The 15,522-nt window shown below is 35.5% G+C and overlaps 1 protein-coding gene across 1 annotated transcript in view; it reads left to right on the top strand.

Moving 5' to 3' along the window:
• LOC107707078 (potassium voltage-gated channel subfamily H member 5-like) overlaps nucleotides 1-15,522 on the top strand; it is a 101,323-nt gene that overhangs the window by 81,838 nt on the left and 3,963 nt on the right. Inside the window, exon 11 of the mRNA XM_016510958.1 lies at nucleotides 4,288-4,484. Coding sequence (XP_016366444.1) covers nucleotides 4,288-4,484 — 197 coding nt within the window. The remainder of the gene's footprint in view (nucleotides 1-4,287; nucleotides 4,485-15,522) is intronic.

Genomic DNA, 15,522 nt, shown 5'->3' with positions numbered 1-15,522 from the left:
CCTTCGGCACGCATGCTGACCCTATACAGTCTATGATGCTGACAAATAATGCTGACTCACAGCCTGTAAGTAAGTTTTCATATTTAAAGGATTTGCCACTGATGATTCAAACGTGAGTTTTGAGCAGTGTAGAGTAGCGCTTGTTGTTTGTCGTTTCTCCGATCATAAATGAAGACATGGGTTTATGTTTACGCGGCGCGGTAGAAAGGCGGGGCATAGAGGAGCAACAATAATGTACAGTATGTGGAAAATAATGTGTTTTTTTAACTTTAAACCGCATAAACACATTTCATTACACCAAATACACAAAATAATGTTCTTTTTTAGCAACATCATATGACCCCTTTAACACTAAATTAACTAGACTCTACTAGATCTACTAGAAAGTAGATTTTAACATTAAGTTTGAACTATATTCACACACATTCTGAATGTTGCCATTATTATTATTATTATTTATTTTTATTTTTTCCATTAGAATGCCAGGACTCTCTGGAAAATTAGATCTTGTATCTCAGTCTTTCTTGGCTAAAAATTCCTGTTGATCAAAACAATAGTTTGATATTATTTTACCTTTTATATTTTTGTTGTCTTTTCTTGTTTCTTTCACTTTTTCACTTAATAAGCACTGTTATTTTAGTATTATCAATTCACCAATATAGTATTTAATGATATTTTGAATTAGCTTTTTACTCTAATATTTTTAATTTTCATTCTAATTTCAGTTTAAGGGTTTAGTAATTTTAGTAATGTGCATTTTTAATCTTTATTTCTTTTTTGTATTTTTTATATTTCTCTTTAGCTTTATTTATTTATTTAATATTTTATATACTAAAACTAAAAAAATTAATTGATTAATTAATTAATTAATTTTTTGAGTTTTAGTAATTTCAGTACTTAAACTAATTAATTTAGTTGCCTAGAAAACATTTTTATTTTTATTTTTTTTTAAGTTTATAAGATTCTAAGGTTATTGTATCGACATAGAGCTAAATTTTTTATGTGATAGTTTAATTCTTACATGTACTACAATAAAATATATTATTAGGCCATAAATACATACATATGCTATAAACATCCGTATTCCTAAACAGTTTAGTGGTGGAATTTTCGTTAGGCGTGTCAGAGGTTTTGGGTTATATTCTGCCTTCGTATAATTTTTTTTTTTACTTATTAAAATAAAAGATGTTCATCAGCGATCGTATATCAAGAGCAGGTACACATTTGTGTTTATTTTGTTTTGTGATTTAACCGGAATGAATAGATAGTTTCCAAAACGTTTAAGAGATAGATTGAAGCGATGTGTGAAGACGAGCCACACACAAGAGAACATTCCTTCACTAATAACATTGCAACAAACATTCAGCATGATTTCAAAAACAACAGATTCCAGGCCCTGATCAAATCTTATTTAACAGAAACAAATGTCAGCTGGATACGTTTCATCTGCATTAGGTACGTCCATGCCGCAAGATGTTTCAAAAAAGTCATTGGGACAATATCGACCCTGGCAAAAAGTGGTGGGGACATGTCCCACCTGTCCCATCTGTAAATTTTGCCTATGAACTTACCCCATATATTGTGACAACATGCCCCACTGTGGCACACAGCTGTGTGTTCAAAAAACTTCATCTTTTTTCTTAGCCAATAATGTTGGAAATGTTCAAAAGCTTTTAATAGCTTTTGAACATTTTGATTAAAGCATAGGCCAAGACCTCAATATATGTGCCTGTACAGAAATTAACTTTCAATAATAAACTCGCCCCGAGAAATATTCACTGGCATGAAATGTGTGACAGTATATCCAAAATATTCAGCTTTTAAACAGGTTGAATATTCTTGAATAAATACAGAATCCTCGAAATAAAGAATGCAAAAGAAGTGCTGCACGGGGTATAGGGTTCTTGTCTCGGTGCTCTTTGGGTGCAAGGGATGATTCAACTCGTAAGAATAATAGTAGTCCAAGGCACTCAAGTCTTATTCAAAAAGTTTTTAAAAGCCTTTATTTCATCATGGCTATAAGTTTTAAGAACAGGTGACAAGTGCACACAAATACAAATACAGAATCCTGTTTTATTTCAATATATACTTTGTTACTGCTGTTAATATTTTCTGCACAACATCATTAAACTCAAGAAAGCCCAATGCTGCACAGTTATCCAGTTTGTACTACATTAATACATCAGAGCTCTGTAGGTTTTTCCTGAGGGCACATACCCCAGCTCCAAAACACATCAAGCTTTGCATAAGTGCAGAAAAATAACAAACTTATAAAGGGCACAATACTAATGCAGTGGATTCTATAAGATGGTTTTCACACAGGATCTTACACAGTGAACTCGCTAACGTTCATTCTCTGAAGTAACATAAAAGCCCACACTCTGCTCCTTGCGTTAAATGTGACATTTGTTACTCTGTCCACGCCGTCTCCTTATCCTGCTGTAATGGAACTGTGGGGACCGATTCTCCGTCCATTGATTGTTGAGTCTTTTGTTTCATGGGGATGTTCACTGGTAGTTCACAGTCTCCAGTGCAGCCAGTGCTATAACAATGACCAGATGTGTTGTCAGAGAAAGAGGCATATTTTTAAGCACAAATGCAAACTGCTCTTGTAAAAGATGAGTAAGTCCTGGCTCGTAAACCTCTTATTAAAAATTAAGAAAACAATAACTATCCAGGCCTTGTTCATCTGTCTAATTTGTGTACAGCTCCCCCCCAAATGTCTCTTCAGCAAAGAGACAGTTACTACCTCCTCATTTAACTCTGAGCCTGGAATCAATTACACTATGAACAATAAAAACAGGATGGCTATTTTGTTTTGATGAACATGTGCGCAAACAGGCACGTTTTAAGATTTTTTTTCCCTCTTTGACTGGACTATTTCTTTATCTGATCATCTCTCGAGTCTTGCTGATGTACCGCTGCCACAAGAATGCGACGTGCCCTTTCATTGACGTGGTGTAACTGCAAACAACATGACATTAGACCTTATGAGACACTGTAGAGAGGAAGTTAATGTCTCTTCTCTCTAATGGGGATTCGGATCAGATGCTCTTTTGCTTTATTGATTATGAAATGAAATAAGATGCGAACGCTGTGAGTTAATTAGCCCTAAGGCATTTACTTGAACCCACCAGACTAAACCTGCTGGGCTCCTAATGATGCCCCTCATCAAAAGCGTTGAACACTGGGTACTTACACTTTGTACAGATTCTCTCATGAGTCTGGTGTGTGAACTTAGAAGATACTGTACCTATGTCATACTGTATTAAGATCTATGGAAGCTTGTTTCTGCCACGGGATACAAAAAAAAAAGGTAATTGCAACTTTTATCCCACAACTCTGAACTAGCAATTCTGAGAGAAAAAAAAAACATAATTGGAAGATATAAACTCAGAATTCATATATATATATTTTATTTATTTCCTTTTAATTCATTTTTTTTTTCACAATTCCGAGTTTATATTTCACAGTTCTCACTTTTTTCTCAGAATTCTGTTCTATTGTTTCCGCCACAGAATAAAAATTTTTTAAATGATAATTGCAGCTTTTTATCTCACAATTCTGATTTATATATATATAATTTATATATATATATATATATATAATTGCAGTTCTGAGTATATCTCGCAATCCAGAGTGAAAAAAAGCCCAAACTGTGAGATAAAAAGCTGCAATTACCTTTTTTATTTTTTTATCCCGTGGCAGAAACAAGCTTCCTTAAAGATCAAATCAGTCTGTCTGATTCAGAAAAAAAAAACATTTGTGTAAGCATTCGCTATGCAGGGTGGGAAAAGCATGTGAATAAAAGTGTTAATTAAAGTATTAAAATGTTACTGAGTGTAAGTCACAACAAAAGACAAATACATTCGCCTTAAATAATACTCAGTGATATTTTTTCATGTCCATACTGAACATTAACTGTTGGTAAGAAAAAGTATGTAAACCCTTGGATTCAGTAAGTGCCAGCAATAACCTCCACCAAATGTATGAGAGTTTTGTTATATGACAGGGCAGCTCTGACCAGCAACTCCAATCTCATCTTACTGATTATCGAAGACCTGACACCAGCAGTACAACTGTTTCAACATTATTAATAATAATAAATGTTTCTTGAGCAGCAAATCAGGACATTAGAATGATTTCTGAAGGCTCATGTGACACTGAAGGCTGGAGTAATGATGCTGAAAATTCAGCTCAAATTTGAAAAACAGTATTTGCATACTTTTTTCCTGCAACTTTATATCTGATGTCATTTCAAGCTATAATCCCTGTCTTCTGTCCCAGGTAAGGGGGATGTGTTTGGTGATGTGTTCTGGAAGGAATCCACACTGGCTCATGCCTGTGCTAACGTGAGGGCTCTGACGTACTGCGACCTGCATGTCATCAGGAGGGATGCCTTACTCAAAGTGCTGGAGTTCTACACAGCCTTCGCCAACTCCTTCTCCCGAAACCTCATCCTCACCTGCAACCTCCGCAAGCGGGTAAGCGCTACATACTCACGCGTGTTGTCACCAAATATCACATTCTAATGGCAACAGACTTTTGCTGAATCCCTTCTTGGAGAATAGAACTCAAACGTGATTGCCCACTTTTTCTCAAGTCTTGGTTCAAGAAGGCTTTTTTTTCTGCACTGGCATTTAAAAGTCTTGACATTAGAAAACCTGAATAAAACCAACCAGCTCTGAGATGAAATACATGATAAACATTTTGATTTGAAGCAAAAAGTACAGTAAAAAACAGAAAAAAGACAAGACTGTTTACTTCTTTATGAGTAAAATAAATATGAAGCATTACAAATGACATATTTGGATAGAAAGTGGCTATGAATTTGTGGCATATGGAAAACATATCAGTGTTCAGTCGAGATTATTATTATTTTTTGTTTATTTTATTTTTATTTTTTATTTATTAGTACTGGTTAATATTGAATATACTCATTCCTCTATTGTTACATTTACAATTACCTTTGCTATTTTCTGACACTCTCAGTTAATCTTTGAAGACACTTAATAATTGAATAACAGCTAAATGTTATCTTAAATCACAAATCTCAAAATAAACATGCATTTTTCATCCTGTGCATTATAATTTTTTGAGGCCTAAATTCACTTGTAGCATTTAAAATGATTTTTCTTTTTTTCTTTTTAATTTATCTTTAAATTAATTATGAAATATTGCAAAATTGAAATACTGCGTGTATTACATATATTTTTGTTATTATTGTTATTTTTATATTTCTTTTTCTTTTTTATCTTGCCATATCAGTAAAAAAAAAAAATTTAATAGAGATTCAAGCACATCCTGGTGCACTTTGACCTAAATGTGTGTTGTGCAGTCCTGCTGTGTGCTGTGTTGGCATGAGTTCAGAGCTCTGTGAATTCTGAACTCTGGAATTGAATTACCATTGTGTATGAAATGTGCTATGCAAATAAACTTGCCTTGCCTTGCCTTGCCTTGCCTCTGTTGCGGCTTTCAGACCTGACCTCACATTCCTTAAATACATAAATGATTCATTCTGACAGACCGCCCATGGAGAACTTTGGGTCTCTTTGACAAAAGAAAGACCCTGTGCACTCACAACACAATTAGGAGACCTCAGCTGTGCACTTTACTGCCATTGAGTTACATACCGTAATTAGTGAGCATTGTATAAAACTATATTTAAATGCAAAGATTTCCTCTGTTGCTATATCTAATCTATATTATTGAGGAAACGATGCACTGAAATTAGGTGTGTTAATGTCTGTAGCAAACGTTTGTAGGTCGGGAAGAAGGAGGCGGGAACCGGCGGACATTTAGATAATTTAATAAAATAAACAAACACAAAACGAAAGTAAAGCGGCAGCCCCTCGCGGACGACTGCCGCACACAAACCACAAAATAAACTCCAGGCCTGGTCCTCTCTCGTCCAACACTGTAGTCACTCCTCCTTTATCCTTCCGGAGCTCCTCCGTGAGACTCGAGACCGGTGAGTGGCGCAGGTGTCGCGCATTAGCAATTACTCCACCGGCCTCGCTCCGTTCCCACGGCTCTCGGCCCCGCCCCTCTCGTCACAATGTCATTTTTAAATAATGAGGTATGGGAGATCTTTCTTGCATCCTCTCAAGTAAACAAAATAAATTACTAAATTCTTTCATAGAGCTGCTGGACTTCTTGGACACTGACAGGAATCACTGAGCCACGATATTAATTTAGTTCCTCTGGCCACAGTACAAGAGGACCTATCTAATGAGAGGATACTTTGCTAAGGGCACAACTTAATTGATTTAAATGGTTATGGTTCTTCAAGGTCTCTGAGTAACTTTGAGTTCATGAATTTTGCATGCAGCTGATTGGTGGAGCTTGGGGTATATCTTTCATTAGTAGACGACATGCTTTCACTCTTATTGAAAAATTCTTGTTCCAATATTATTTTTTTATGTTTGTGTCTTTAATGTACATACTGTGATTTTTCTGATGGGTTTTACTGTTGATTATTATTTAAATGTGCTAACTTTTACAGCAAGTCGAGAATCATTGTTTATACTGACTAGGCTGAGTTGAAAATAGTGTGAAGAGTTTTAAGGGCAGAGTTTTGGTTTCTTTGTCGGTGGAATGACAGAGGCCGCCCCATCGCCCTGCTGTGCTCAGTCGACTGGGTAACGCTGCTGATGGGCCGGCTTTGCTGAGGAGAAACGGCCGCCCCGCAGCGCACACTGAAAAAAAGCATGAGTCAAATCAGTGGGAATACACACACACACACACACACACACATTTATCAAGTATGATAATAAGTGTGGCCTCTTGCTAATGTTATTAAGTTATTGTCATCTCATCTTCACCCTACACACAACATGACAAACGTTGGTCACGTTGTGTTGGTGTTGTTAAAAAATTTTAACTGGTAATTATACAATCAATATGTAATTACACTGGACTATTTAATTATATTTTAATAATATTAATATATTATACTAATATTAGTTCATCAGAAGTTCCTTACGCTTACCAAAGTTGCAATTGTATAATCAAAAATACATAAAAAATGAATAATAATATTGTGAAATATTATTACTAGAATTTTAAATAACTGTTTCTTTTAATATATTTTAAAATGTATTCCTGTGATGGCAAAGCTGAATTTTCAGCATCCATTACTCCAGTCTTCAGTGTCACAGGATCCTTCAGAAATCAAGAAACATTTATTAATATTATAAATGTTGGAAACAGTTGTGCTGCTTAATGTTTTTGTGAAAACTGTGATACCTTTTTCTTGGATGAGTAGAAAGTTAAAAAGAACATTTATTTGAAATAGAAATGTTTTGTAAAATGTCTTTACTGTCACTCTGGATGAATTTAATGCATCCTTGCTGAATAAAGTAATTAATTACTTAAAAAATCGTACTCACCCCAAACTTTTGAGCAGTAGTCTATGTTTATTTCTCGTCCACTATCCTGGATATATTTTTTTCACTGAGCTCATCACAATGCATTCTGGGAATGGGCGAAATATATCTGTGATGATGCCTTCGAATTTGGCTAAAAAGAAGTGTCTTATGAGGCGCCATGATTATAAAAATAAAAGATTCACAGCCCAAGTTCTCACACTTTCTTTAAAGGCTTCTTCAGCTGTCCTTCATACTCCCTCATTATCGCTAATCTCTGCTGGTCAATGTCTGAACAGCTCACTGAGGTTCTGACTGTAAGGAAAAAAGCTCAGTGAAAGCCCTGTAAATATCTCTGAAAGCAAAGGTCACCCTAAAAGAGCCGCAGAGCCCCAGGCCTTTGGCCACTACGGTGTTAGTGAGTGAATTTTTCCAAGGCTTTACATCCAGTCATGGATTAGCTGTGCGGTGCAATTGGCTTGTAAAGAACTGTTCCTTTGAACTTTCTTTTTTTTTTAGTTAAAGTAACTCATGTGGTTCATGATGGTCAGAGTAGATCACATTAAGCTTTGCTGAACTGATGACGTTTGATGGTTTGATATTTGACAGATGGCTTTGTTTGGCATACAGTTGTGAAAGTAAAGGTCTGAGTGTGTCTAACCCGTTTCGAGTATTCGTATCTTGTTTCCACATGTTCAGTAGACGATCCCTTTTCTAGATCAGCAGACAATCCAAACCAATCTCAAACGAATACTCCACCATTACCCGATGAGCTCACAACTGTTTGTCTTTGGCCGTTGATTAGTGTCAGATCGGAGTCTTTTTTTGCCCGAGTTGATTCATCTCGGCAGCAAACGCAAAGAGGAAGCAGAATCCTCCAATTCCGCCTGCCATGCTTTCCTCCTAACAAGATTTACAAGGCCTTTGGAAAGCTGCAAACCCCTGCCAATAAGGTGGGTGAAGCAACTTTATCATCCCCTCCATTACCAACAGGACAGGCAGAGAGATGCTCTCTCAGCAACAAGAGAAAGATTCATAGAGAAATAATTGGATCACAGTGTGTCCACACAGATAATAAGCCGTGCTTAATAGAACAGTTCATTTTTGGTGCATTGACCAGTGGGGCTATTTGTATCTGCCCCCCAGCGAATCCATTTCAGAAATTGTGATGTTTGAATTTACATTCATTGGTCTTTTACGTCCATTATTAATGCCTTCACTGTAAAAAAAATTCCGTAGAATTTACGGTAAAAAAAGGCAGCTGTGGTTGCCGGAATTTTACCGTAAAAAATACGGTAGCAACATTTTAGGTTTTACGGTTTTAACTTAAATTTACAGTTAAATACCGTAATTTCATTAACTGATATAATGTTAATATACCAACCTATTGAAGTACTGAAATCTGTTTTGTACCTTTGTAATACACTGATAACCACCAAATGCAGGTGGTGATGAGAAAGTCACATGATGAACCAAAGCCCATCACAATCAGCTTTTAAATAATAACATATAGAAGGTGCACAGTGTCATTCACACAAACACTAAACACCATCATGGTAACACACATGAAACTGAAATAATGCAATAAACATTAATTTAACAACATTAGGTGTAACATACAACCCTAATATACAAAACTGATAAGAAAAAACTAAGAAGAAACAGTGTAATGTCCAATACAGTTTTTCACCGTATATAGTAGGGGAATGTACCCTTAACCATTTAAGAGGTTTTTACTGTAGCATTTTTACAGTCTTTTACCGTTAAATTCACTTTTAAATTCACATCATTTTTTACAGTGTTGCAAACACATATATTTGGTTTTCTATTATATACTCTACATTGTTGTTGCAAATTCTGAGGATTTGTCACCAAGGTAATGTTATCTAGCTGGCTGACATGGATAAAGTTTTTTCAAATTTGCTAAAATTATGTGATAGTCTTGGATCAGTAAGCATCAGTAAGAATGTGTCTGTGTATGTGTGTGTGTGTGTACTGTATGCTACTGTTCATAAACTTTGAATCAGTAAGATACTTTAAAAGTGACAGTAAAGACTTTTACATTGTTACAAAAGAGTTACATCTCTGTAGGATCTCTGTCTTCGAACGGACCCACTTACACTATTGAGTCACACATGAAACAATCACATTCCATTGAGACAAACTGAGGCACCCCTATGCAACCAGCTGCGGTCGTAAAACTCATGCAGGGTCAGTGAAGGGTTGAAGCAGTTCCTGTCCTATTTAACGTATCTCTCAAGAGACTCAAATAAAAGACAGTGCTTAAACCCTAACTCAAACTAGGATACAAAACTATCTTTGTTTTACGGGCTTTCAAGGACCAGATGCGTGATACCCCTGACCATTTAACACATAAAAAAAAAAAAGATCTCTGCACCTGGGTATAATATGACTTGTAACCTTTTCAAACCAAGTCACAATGCAAACCAGAACAAAGGCAAATGGTTTTATGCTTATCAAGAGAAACTAAGTGTCAGCAGTCATGCTGTGCATTTGACTTTGATTAATTTTCCAAAGCTGTTTGTGCTTATTGCACAATATAGAATGATAAACACCAAGCCAGTACAGGATAATTCGGCTACATATGAAATATGAATTTCTCTTACAGTACATGCACACACACACACACACACACACACACAAACAAACAAGCACACACTTTATACAGTTTATCACTTTTTTCCTTTCTTCTCTTGGATTGGAATACCCAAGAGAACACAGGTTTAATAAAAAAAAAAATGTGTTAATAACTATAGAGCTCTCCATCTATCTCAAATCCTGTGCCTGGCTTTTGAAGTGGTTTTATGAATTTATATGATAAAGTCAAATTTTTTTAATTTTTGGTCATTTTAGTCTATTTTTGGTCAAGAACAGCCTTACTTCAATTCCCATTTTAGCCTAAACCATGTATTCAAAATTGTGACGTCAACATGACAAATTTGTTTTGGTAGCTTTATCTTCAATAACCAATTTAAATAAAAGTAAATAATGTAAATCTAATCAATAGGCAAACCTCTATAGTCAAGTCAAGTCAAGTCAAATTTATTTGTACAGCGCTTTTCACGATACAAATCATTGCAAAGCAACTTTACTAGTTAGGTACGCAGGAGCTAGCCCATTAAGGGCCTTATAGGCAAGTAATAATATTTTGTAACTGATACGGAACTTAATAGGTAGCCAGTGCAGAGACTGTAAAATTGGGGTAATATGATCATATTTTCTTGACCTGGTAAGGACTCTAGCCGCTGCATTTTGGACCACCTGTAGCTTGTTTATTGAAGATGCAGAAAAGAGGCAAAAAGAGGATTTATTTATATTGTTTATCTTAATGCGTTTCAATTTTTTATTTAATTTTTTTGAAAAGGAAGAGGTATTCATAAAAAAACAACCTGAATGAGAAGAAAGAAATGGATTTTTGTGTGTTAAGGCCTATCCACCGCATCCCCAGGGATACGGTGGGGCGGTGTAACTGTCACCGTTCCCACTGTCTGTCACTCAGTTACTGTCACGGCACGTTTTGTTCCATGTGGATCTTGTCATGAGTGATGAAAGTGTTGTCTCATTCCTTTCATGTATTTATCAAAGTCAGTCAACGACTAAGGGGAATAAACAAGATTATGAGAATATTTTCTTTGGCAAATGGGTCTTTTTTCTTGTTTAACTGAATGTATCTATTAAAGAAACTATCTATTAAAGGTATTTGAGAGTTTAACTTAACAGAAAGCACACTGCCTGGATTATTCCTCTGATACAATACATGCCGCATGAGAACCAATTGGTACTCTGGCTAATGAACACTCGTGAACACGAAAGGTTTGTGTAAAACCCAATGATCATGTGAAGAAGCATGATTTGAGAAGATCCAGCAATCATTTTTGACTGCCTGTACAAAGTCACATGATCAATGCCACAAGTTTACTTTTTTATTTCTCAAAAATGTAAAACTTAGACATAAAAATTTGAATTCCAAATCCTATATATGAGTTGATCTCATAATTTTACTTGACATTATACTTAATTTATAATGAAAAAATAACATCTTTGTATATTTAGCATAATATAATTAGCATACTTATCAGAAATTGAAGGTGCATTAAAGAGGAAAGATGATGAAGAGAAAACACTCTCTTAAAGTAATTGATGGTAATTGTTTCTCATGTGGACGTCAGTAAAAATGAATTTGCATGGCACATCAGTGATAAAACTCATGCATTTGGATGGCGATGTATTCACGGCGGAGGAGCGAGTTTTGTGGGAACGTGCACGCTGCTCACGTGGTCGGTTGCATGATTGTCTGCTGTGAATAAAATGGCACATGCTTGGAGTAATGAGAATAAATTCATGTTTAATGTAATAATAATATTTCTGTAATAAATGTATAGGCTATCTTTAAAATGCATGCAAATTACAGCGAAGCTCAACACCTATCATACGGTGCTCTGCAGTGGAAAAAATGATTTAAACAGTGAATTTTGTATTGATTTCTTTTTGTTGTGGATTTGGACGGTAATTACATCACCACACGATCTTGGTGTTTGTCAAAAAACAGTAGATAATTTGGTCGGGGATTTTTACGTGGGTGGTAGGATAAAAACACAGACATTCTGGATTCGGACGGCAATAAAATCACCGACTACCCTTGCAAATCCTGAAAATACCTTACGTCCCCCTGAGAAACAATTACGGTCCAAATAGGGCTTTAGTCTCAAAGCTGGACTGCCGGATGCCGTGCGCGCGCCCAAAGACAGTTGGACATAGTGGTGTATTAGTGGTAAAAAATTATATAAATACTGTTCGGTTTCTGGCAAAAAAACGATATAAATACTGTTCAGTTTCTTGCACAGACCGATCGTTTTGTGTCTTTACACATCAATGTATCGTCACGAGCCGCAGGGTTTAATTTGGATTTGTCTGTGCATGTTTTTTTTACTCTCATAGATTTTGTTACCATTGCCATGCATTATATGACTGATAGACTGCAACGGTTGGAGTTAAAAATCATCATATGTGTTCTACTGAAGAAACAAAGTCACCTACATCTTGGATGCCCTGGGGGTAAGCATATAAACATCAAATTTTAATTTTTGGGTGAACTATCCCTTTAAGTTGCTGTGTGTTCAGTTTGAGTTTGTCCGGTCTCGTCTATGTTGACGTCTGTATTTCACGGTTGTGACCCTGCCTGTTATCTACTGAGTTTCGTATTGTGGATTATTCATTAAAGACTTATATATATCATATCTTCTTCGTTGTGTGTGATCATCGACCGTAACATGACACCTACAGAGAGGTTTATTAACATGCTCACTGTTTTTTAATCTTTTTGGTAATCTTGGCCTAAACAGTTTGGTCAGGTGCTCGGCCTGTTCATTCAAAGTCAGGGGAAGTGAGATGAAATAAGCATATTTTCTAGGTCCAATAAATCATTCATGTTGTCTTTTTTCCCTCCGTAACCACGTGGCCTGGGTTCTGAGCTCATGCATCTGCTCTATGTGGAAAATAATGTGTTTTTTTAACTTTAAACCGCATAAACACATTTCATTACACCAAATACACCAAATAATGTTCTTTTTAGCAGCATCATATGACCCCTTTTATGTCTCAATCCACCACACATGGTGTTAAATTTTGGTGTTTATGTGTTAACACTGACAATTTATTTTTCTTGATAATGTTGTTCAAAGGGATAGTCCACCCAAAAATGAAAGTTCTGTGATTATATACTCACTCTAATGTTGTCCCAAACCTGAATTACTTACTTTCATCTCTAAAACAAAAAATCATATTTTGAAGAATATTTTTTGATGTTTCTTTGTCCATAAAATAAAAGTCAATGGGGTATATAACAAGTCATTTGCACCCCTTAACTTTTATTGTATTGACAAATAATGACTCTGTAAATATATAATAAATAATGTTCCCTGTTTGACACAACAGCCAAACAGAAAGTCCAGCACCCAAACTCATGCCATTGGCTGAGCTGCTGTTACTGTGTGGGGCAGATGTTATCTCAAGAAATGTAGAAGAAATGCTGTGTAGATTTGTCCCTAATACTCCTACTGTGACAGTTCTGTTAAATTGCAGGCTGGACAGTTTTTGGTGTTAAGACATGCAGCAATATTAGTCTAATTCTACAGCTCATTAGTTTGAGTTTCTGTCCAGGAGTGAACTCACGGCTGTGTTAAATAAAACAAGACTGACCTGGCATGCCTGTGCAATTATTCCAATTATGCAATCCATCTTTGTTGGAAGAGGAAAAAAGTATCTTCACACAGGTTAGAACAATAATGCTTGCTCCAGAGAGTGTAAATGAAATATTGGATTCTTCATTAAAATTCCCCATGGATGTGAAGAGATCATTATAAATCCCTAATCAGTTTTTCTCCGCAGCAGAGATGTGGGCTGTTGACAAGTTTTTTTTTCTTTCTGTCTCTGCTTTTATTCAGCAGATAGCTTGAGCGTTGTGATAATTGTCATTATCCAATAAGAGACTGCACAAAGGGAATAATTTAACAGCGTGCATAGCTGAGGCCAAAGAGTAAATTCTTTATATTCTGGCGTAATGGCACTTCACTTAATTCACAGCTCTTTTTTTATTCCAAGGGCACATAACATTGCATCCATATATTATACACATCAATTACACTGCATTTTCACATTCATACACAGTATGTAATGGTGTTTTATGGTAGACAGAGATTACTATATTTAGCTATAATAAACAGCTTTACCCTTTACCCTTAAAAGGATGTGGGTTGTTTTAAGTGTTTGCTCAGATACACTTATGGCTGTTTAAACTAGGGGTGCATTATATATTGGTACCATATTGGTTAACAGCAATATTATTATTATTATTATTTTAATTAATTGGTATCAGTTGATTTTGGATATTTAACTGTTCATTATTTTCTTGTTTTTACATTTTGATTACCTTCATTGTCATCTATCACTTATTTATTTAAAGTTTATCTTTAAAATCCCTAATAATTTAATAACATTGTTAAATGTAATCTTTAGCAAATCTCAAAATGAATATATTTTCCTTAATGTATATTATAATGTTGTGATGCCTACATTCAGTTGTTGTTAGATTTTTATTTATTTTTTTAAATAATTAACAGCTTATCAGTATTGGCCAGACTTTAAATACTGTATCTGTGAAACCCTAATTTGAACTGTTCTGAATAGTGACTAAATACATATTTGTTAAGTTCAGAATATAAATTAAATCCCACAACTGTTATAGTAGTTTTGTGATGACTATTATTTCCAGCAAATATTTTTTAGAACAATTTCCTGTCATTTCCCAAACATAATTAGCATCCATCACAGCACACACCTTTGTTTCTTTTGTTGCATTCTCACTCTGCACCCTAGTGCTTATTTTATGTTTGGCTACACACTGTTCCTAGTCCACTCTCACTTTTTCTTTCTAGTTGACTCTGTCACTCCCATCTCATTCTGCACGTATTAAGCGACATTTAAATAATATGAAGAGGCAGAAGGGGGCTGGATTCATTATTTACCAGAGTCCTCCTGGGAGATGAGAAGTGACATGCGATGCAGCACTTCAGGGAGCCGAAAGACTGCACAGGGATAACTAAAGGGCACGTGACACGCTCTGTTCTATTTTTAACACTACAGACCAATGTTTGCCTGGAGGATTTTTTTTAAAGTCAGCATGGTTGCTGTTACATTATCTCACACGACATTGATAGTGATGAAAAAGCATGCAGTAATTTTCAACAAGTTTACGATTTTTTTTTTTTTTTTTACTGTAATGGGTAATGAAAAAACAGAAAAGCACACGCTGCTCATGCTGCATGCTTGAGGTTCAACAGAATTCTCCTTCCTGTTCTGTTCAAAACCACATCAAGGGGAAATGTACAAGGAATCTGCAAGAACAGAAACCGAAAGTCACACGACAATGATAGTGATGAAAAAGCATGCAGTAATTTTCAACAAGTTTACGATTTTTATTTTTTTTTTTACTGTAATGTGTAAGTGATAAAAAGATTAGACAACCACTACAAGCAGTGCCGATCTTAGACTTCTGGGGGCCCTACGCAAAACTGTCGGCGGGGCGGTATGAGTGGTTATGAACGAATGAATGAAACGCATTTGTCCGTGTTTCACT

This window comes from Sinocyclocheilus rhinocerous, unplaced genomic scaffold, assembly GCF_001515625.1.
Source record: "Sinocyclocheilus rhinocerous isolate Xijiao unplaced genomic scaffold, SAMN03320098_v1.1 scaffold205, whole genome shotgun sequence".
Taxonomy (NCBI): domain Eukaryota; kingdom Metazoa; phylum Chordata; class Actinopteri; order Cypriniformes; family Cyprinidae; genus Sinocyclocheilus; species Sinocyclocheilus rhinocerous.
The sequence above is the reverse complement of the archived record's forward strand: the minus strand, read 5'-3'. Positions and strand labels throughout refer to the sequence as shown.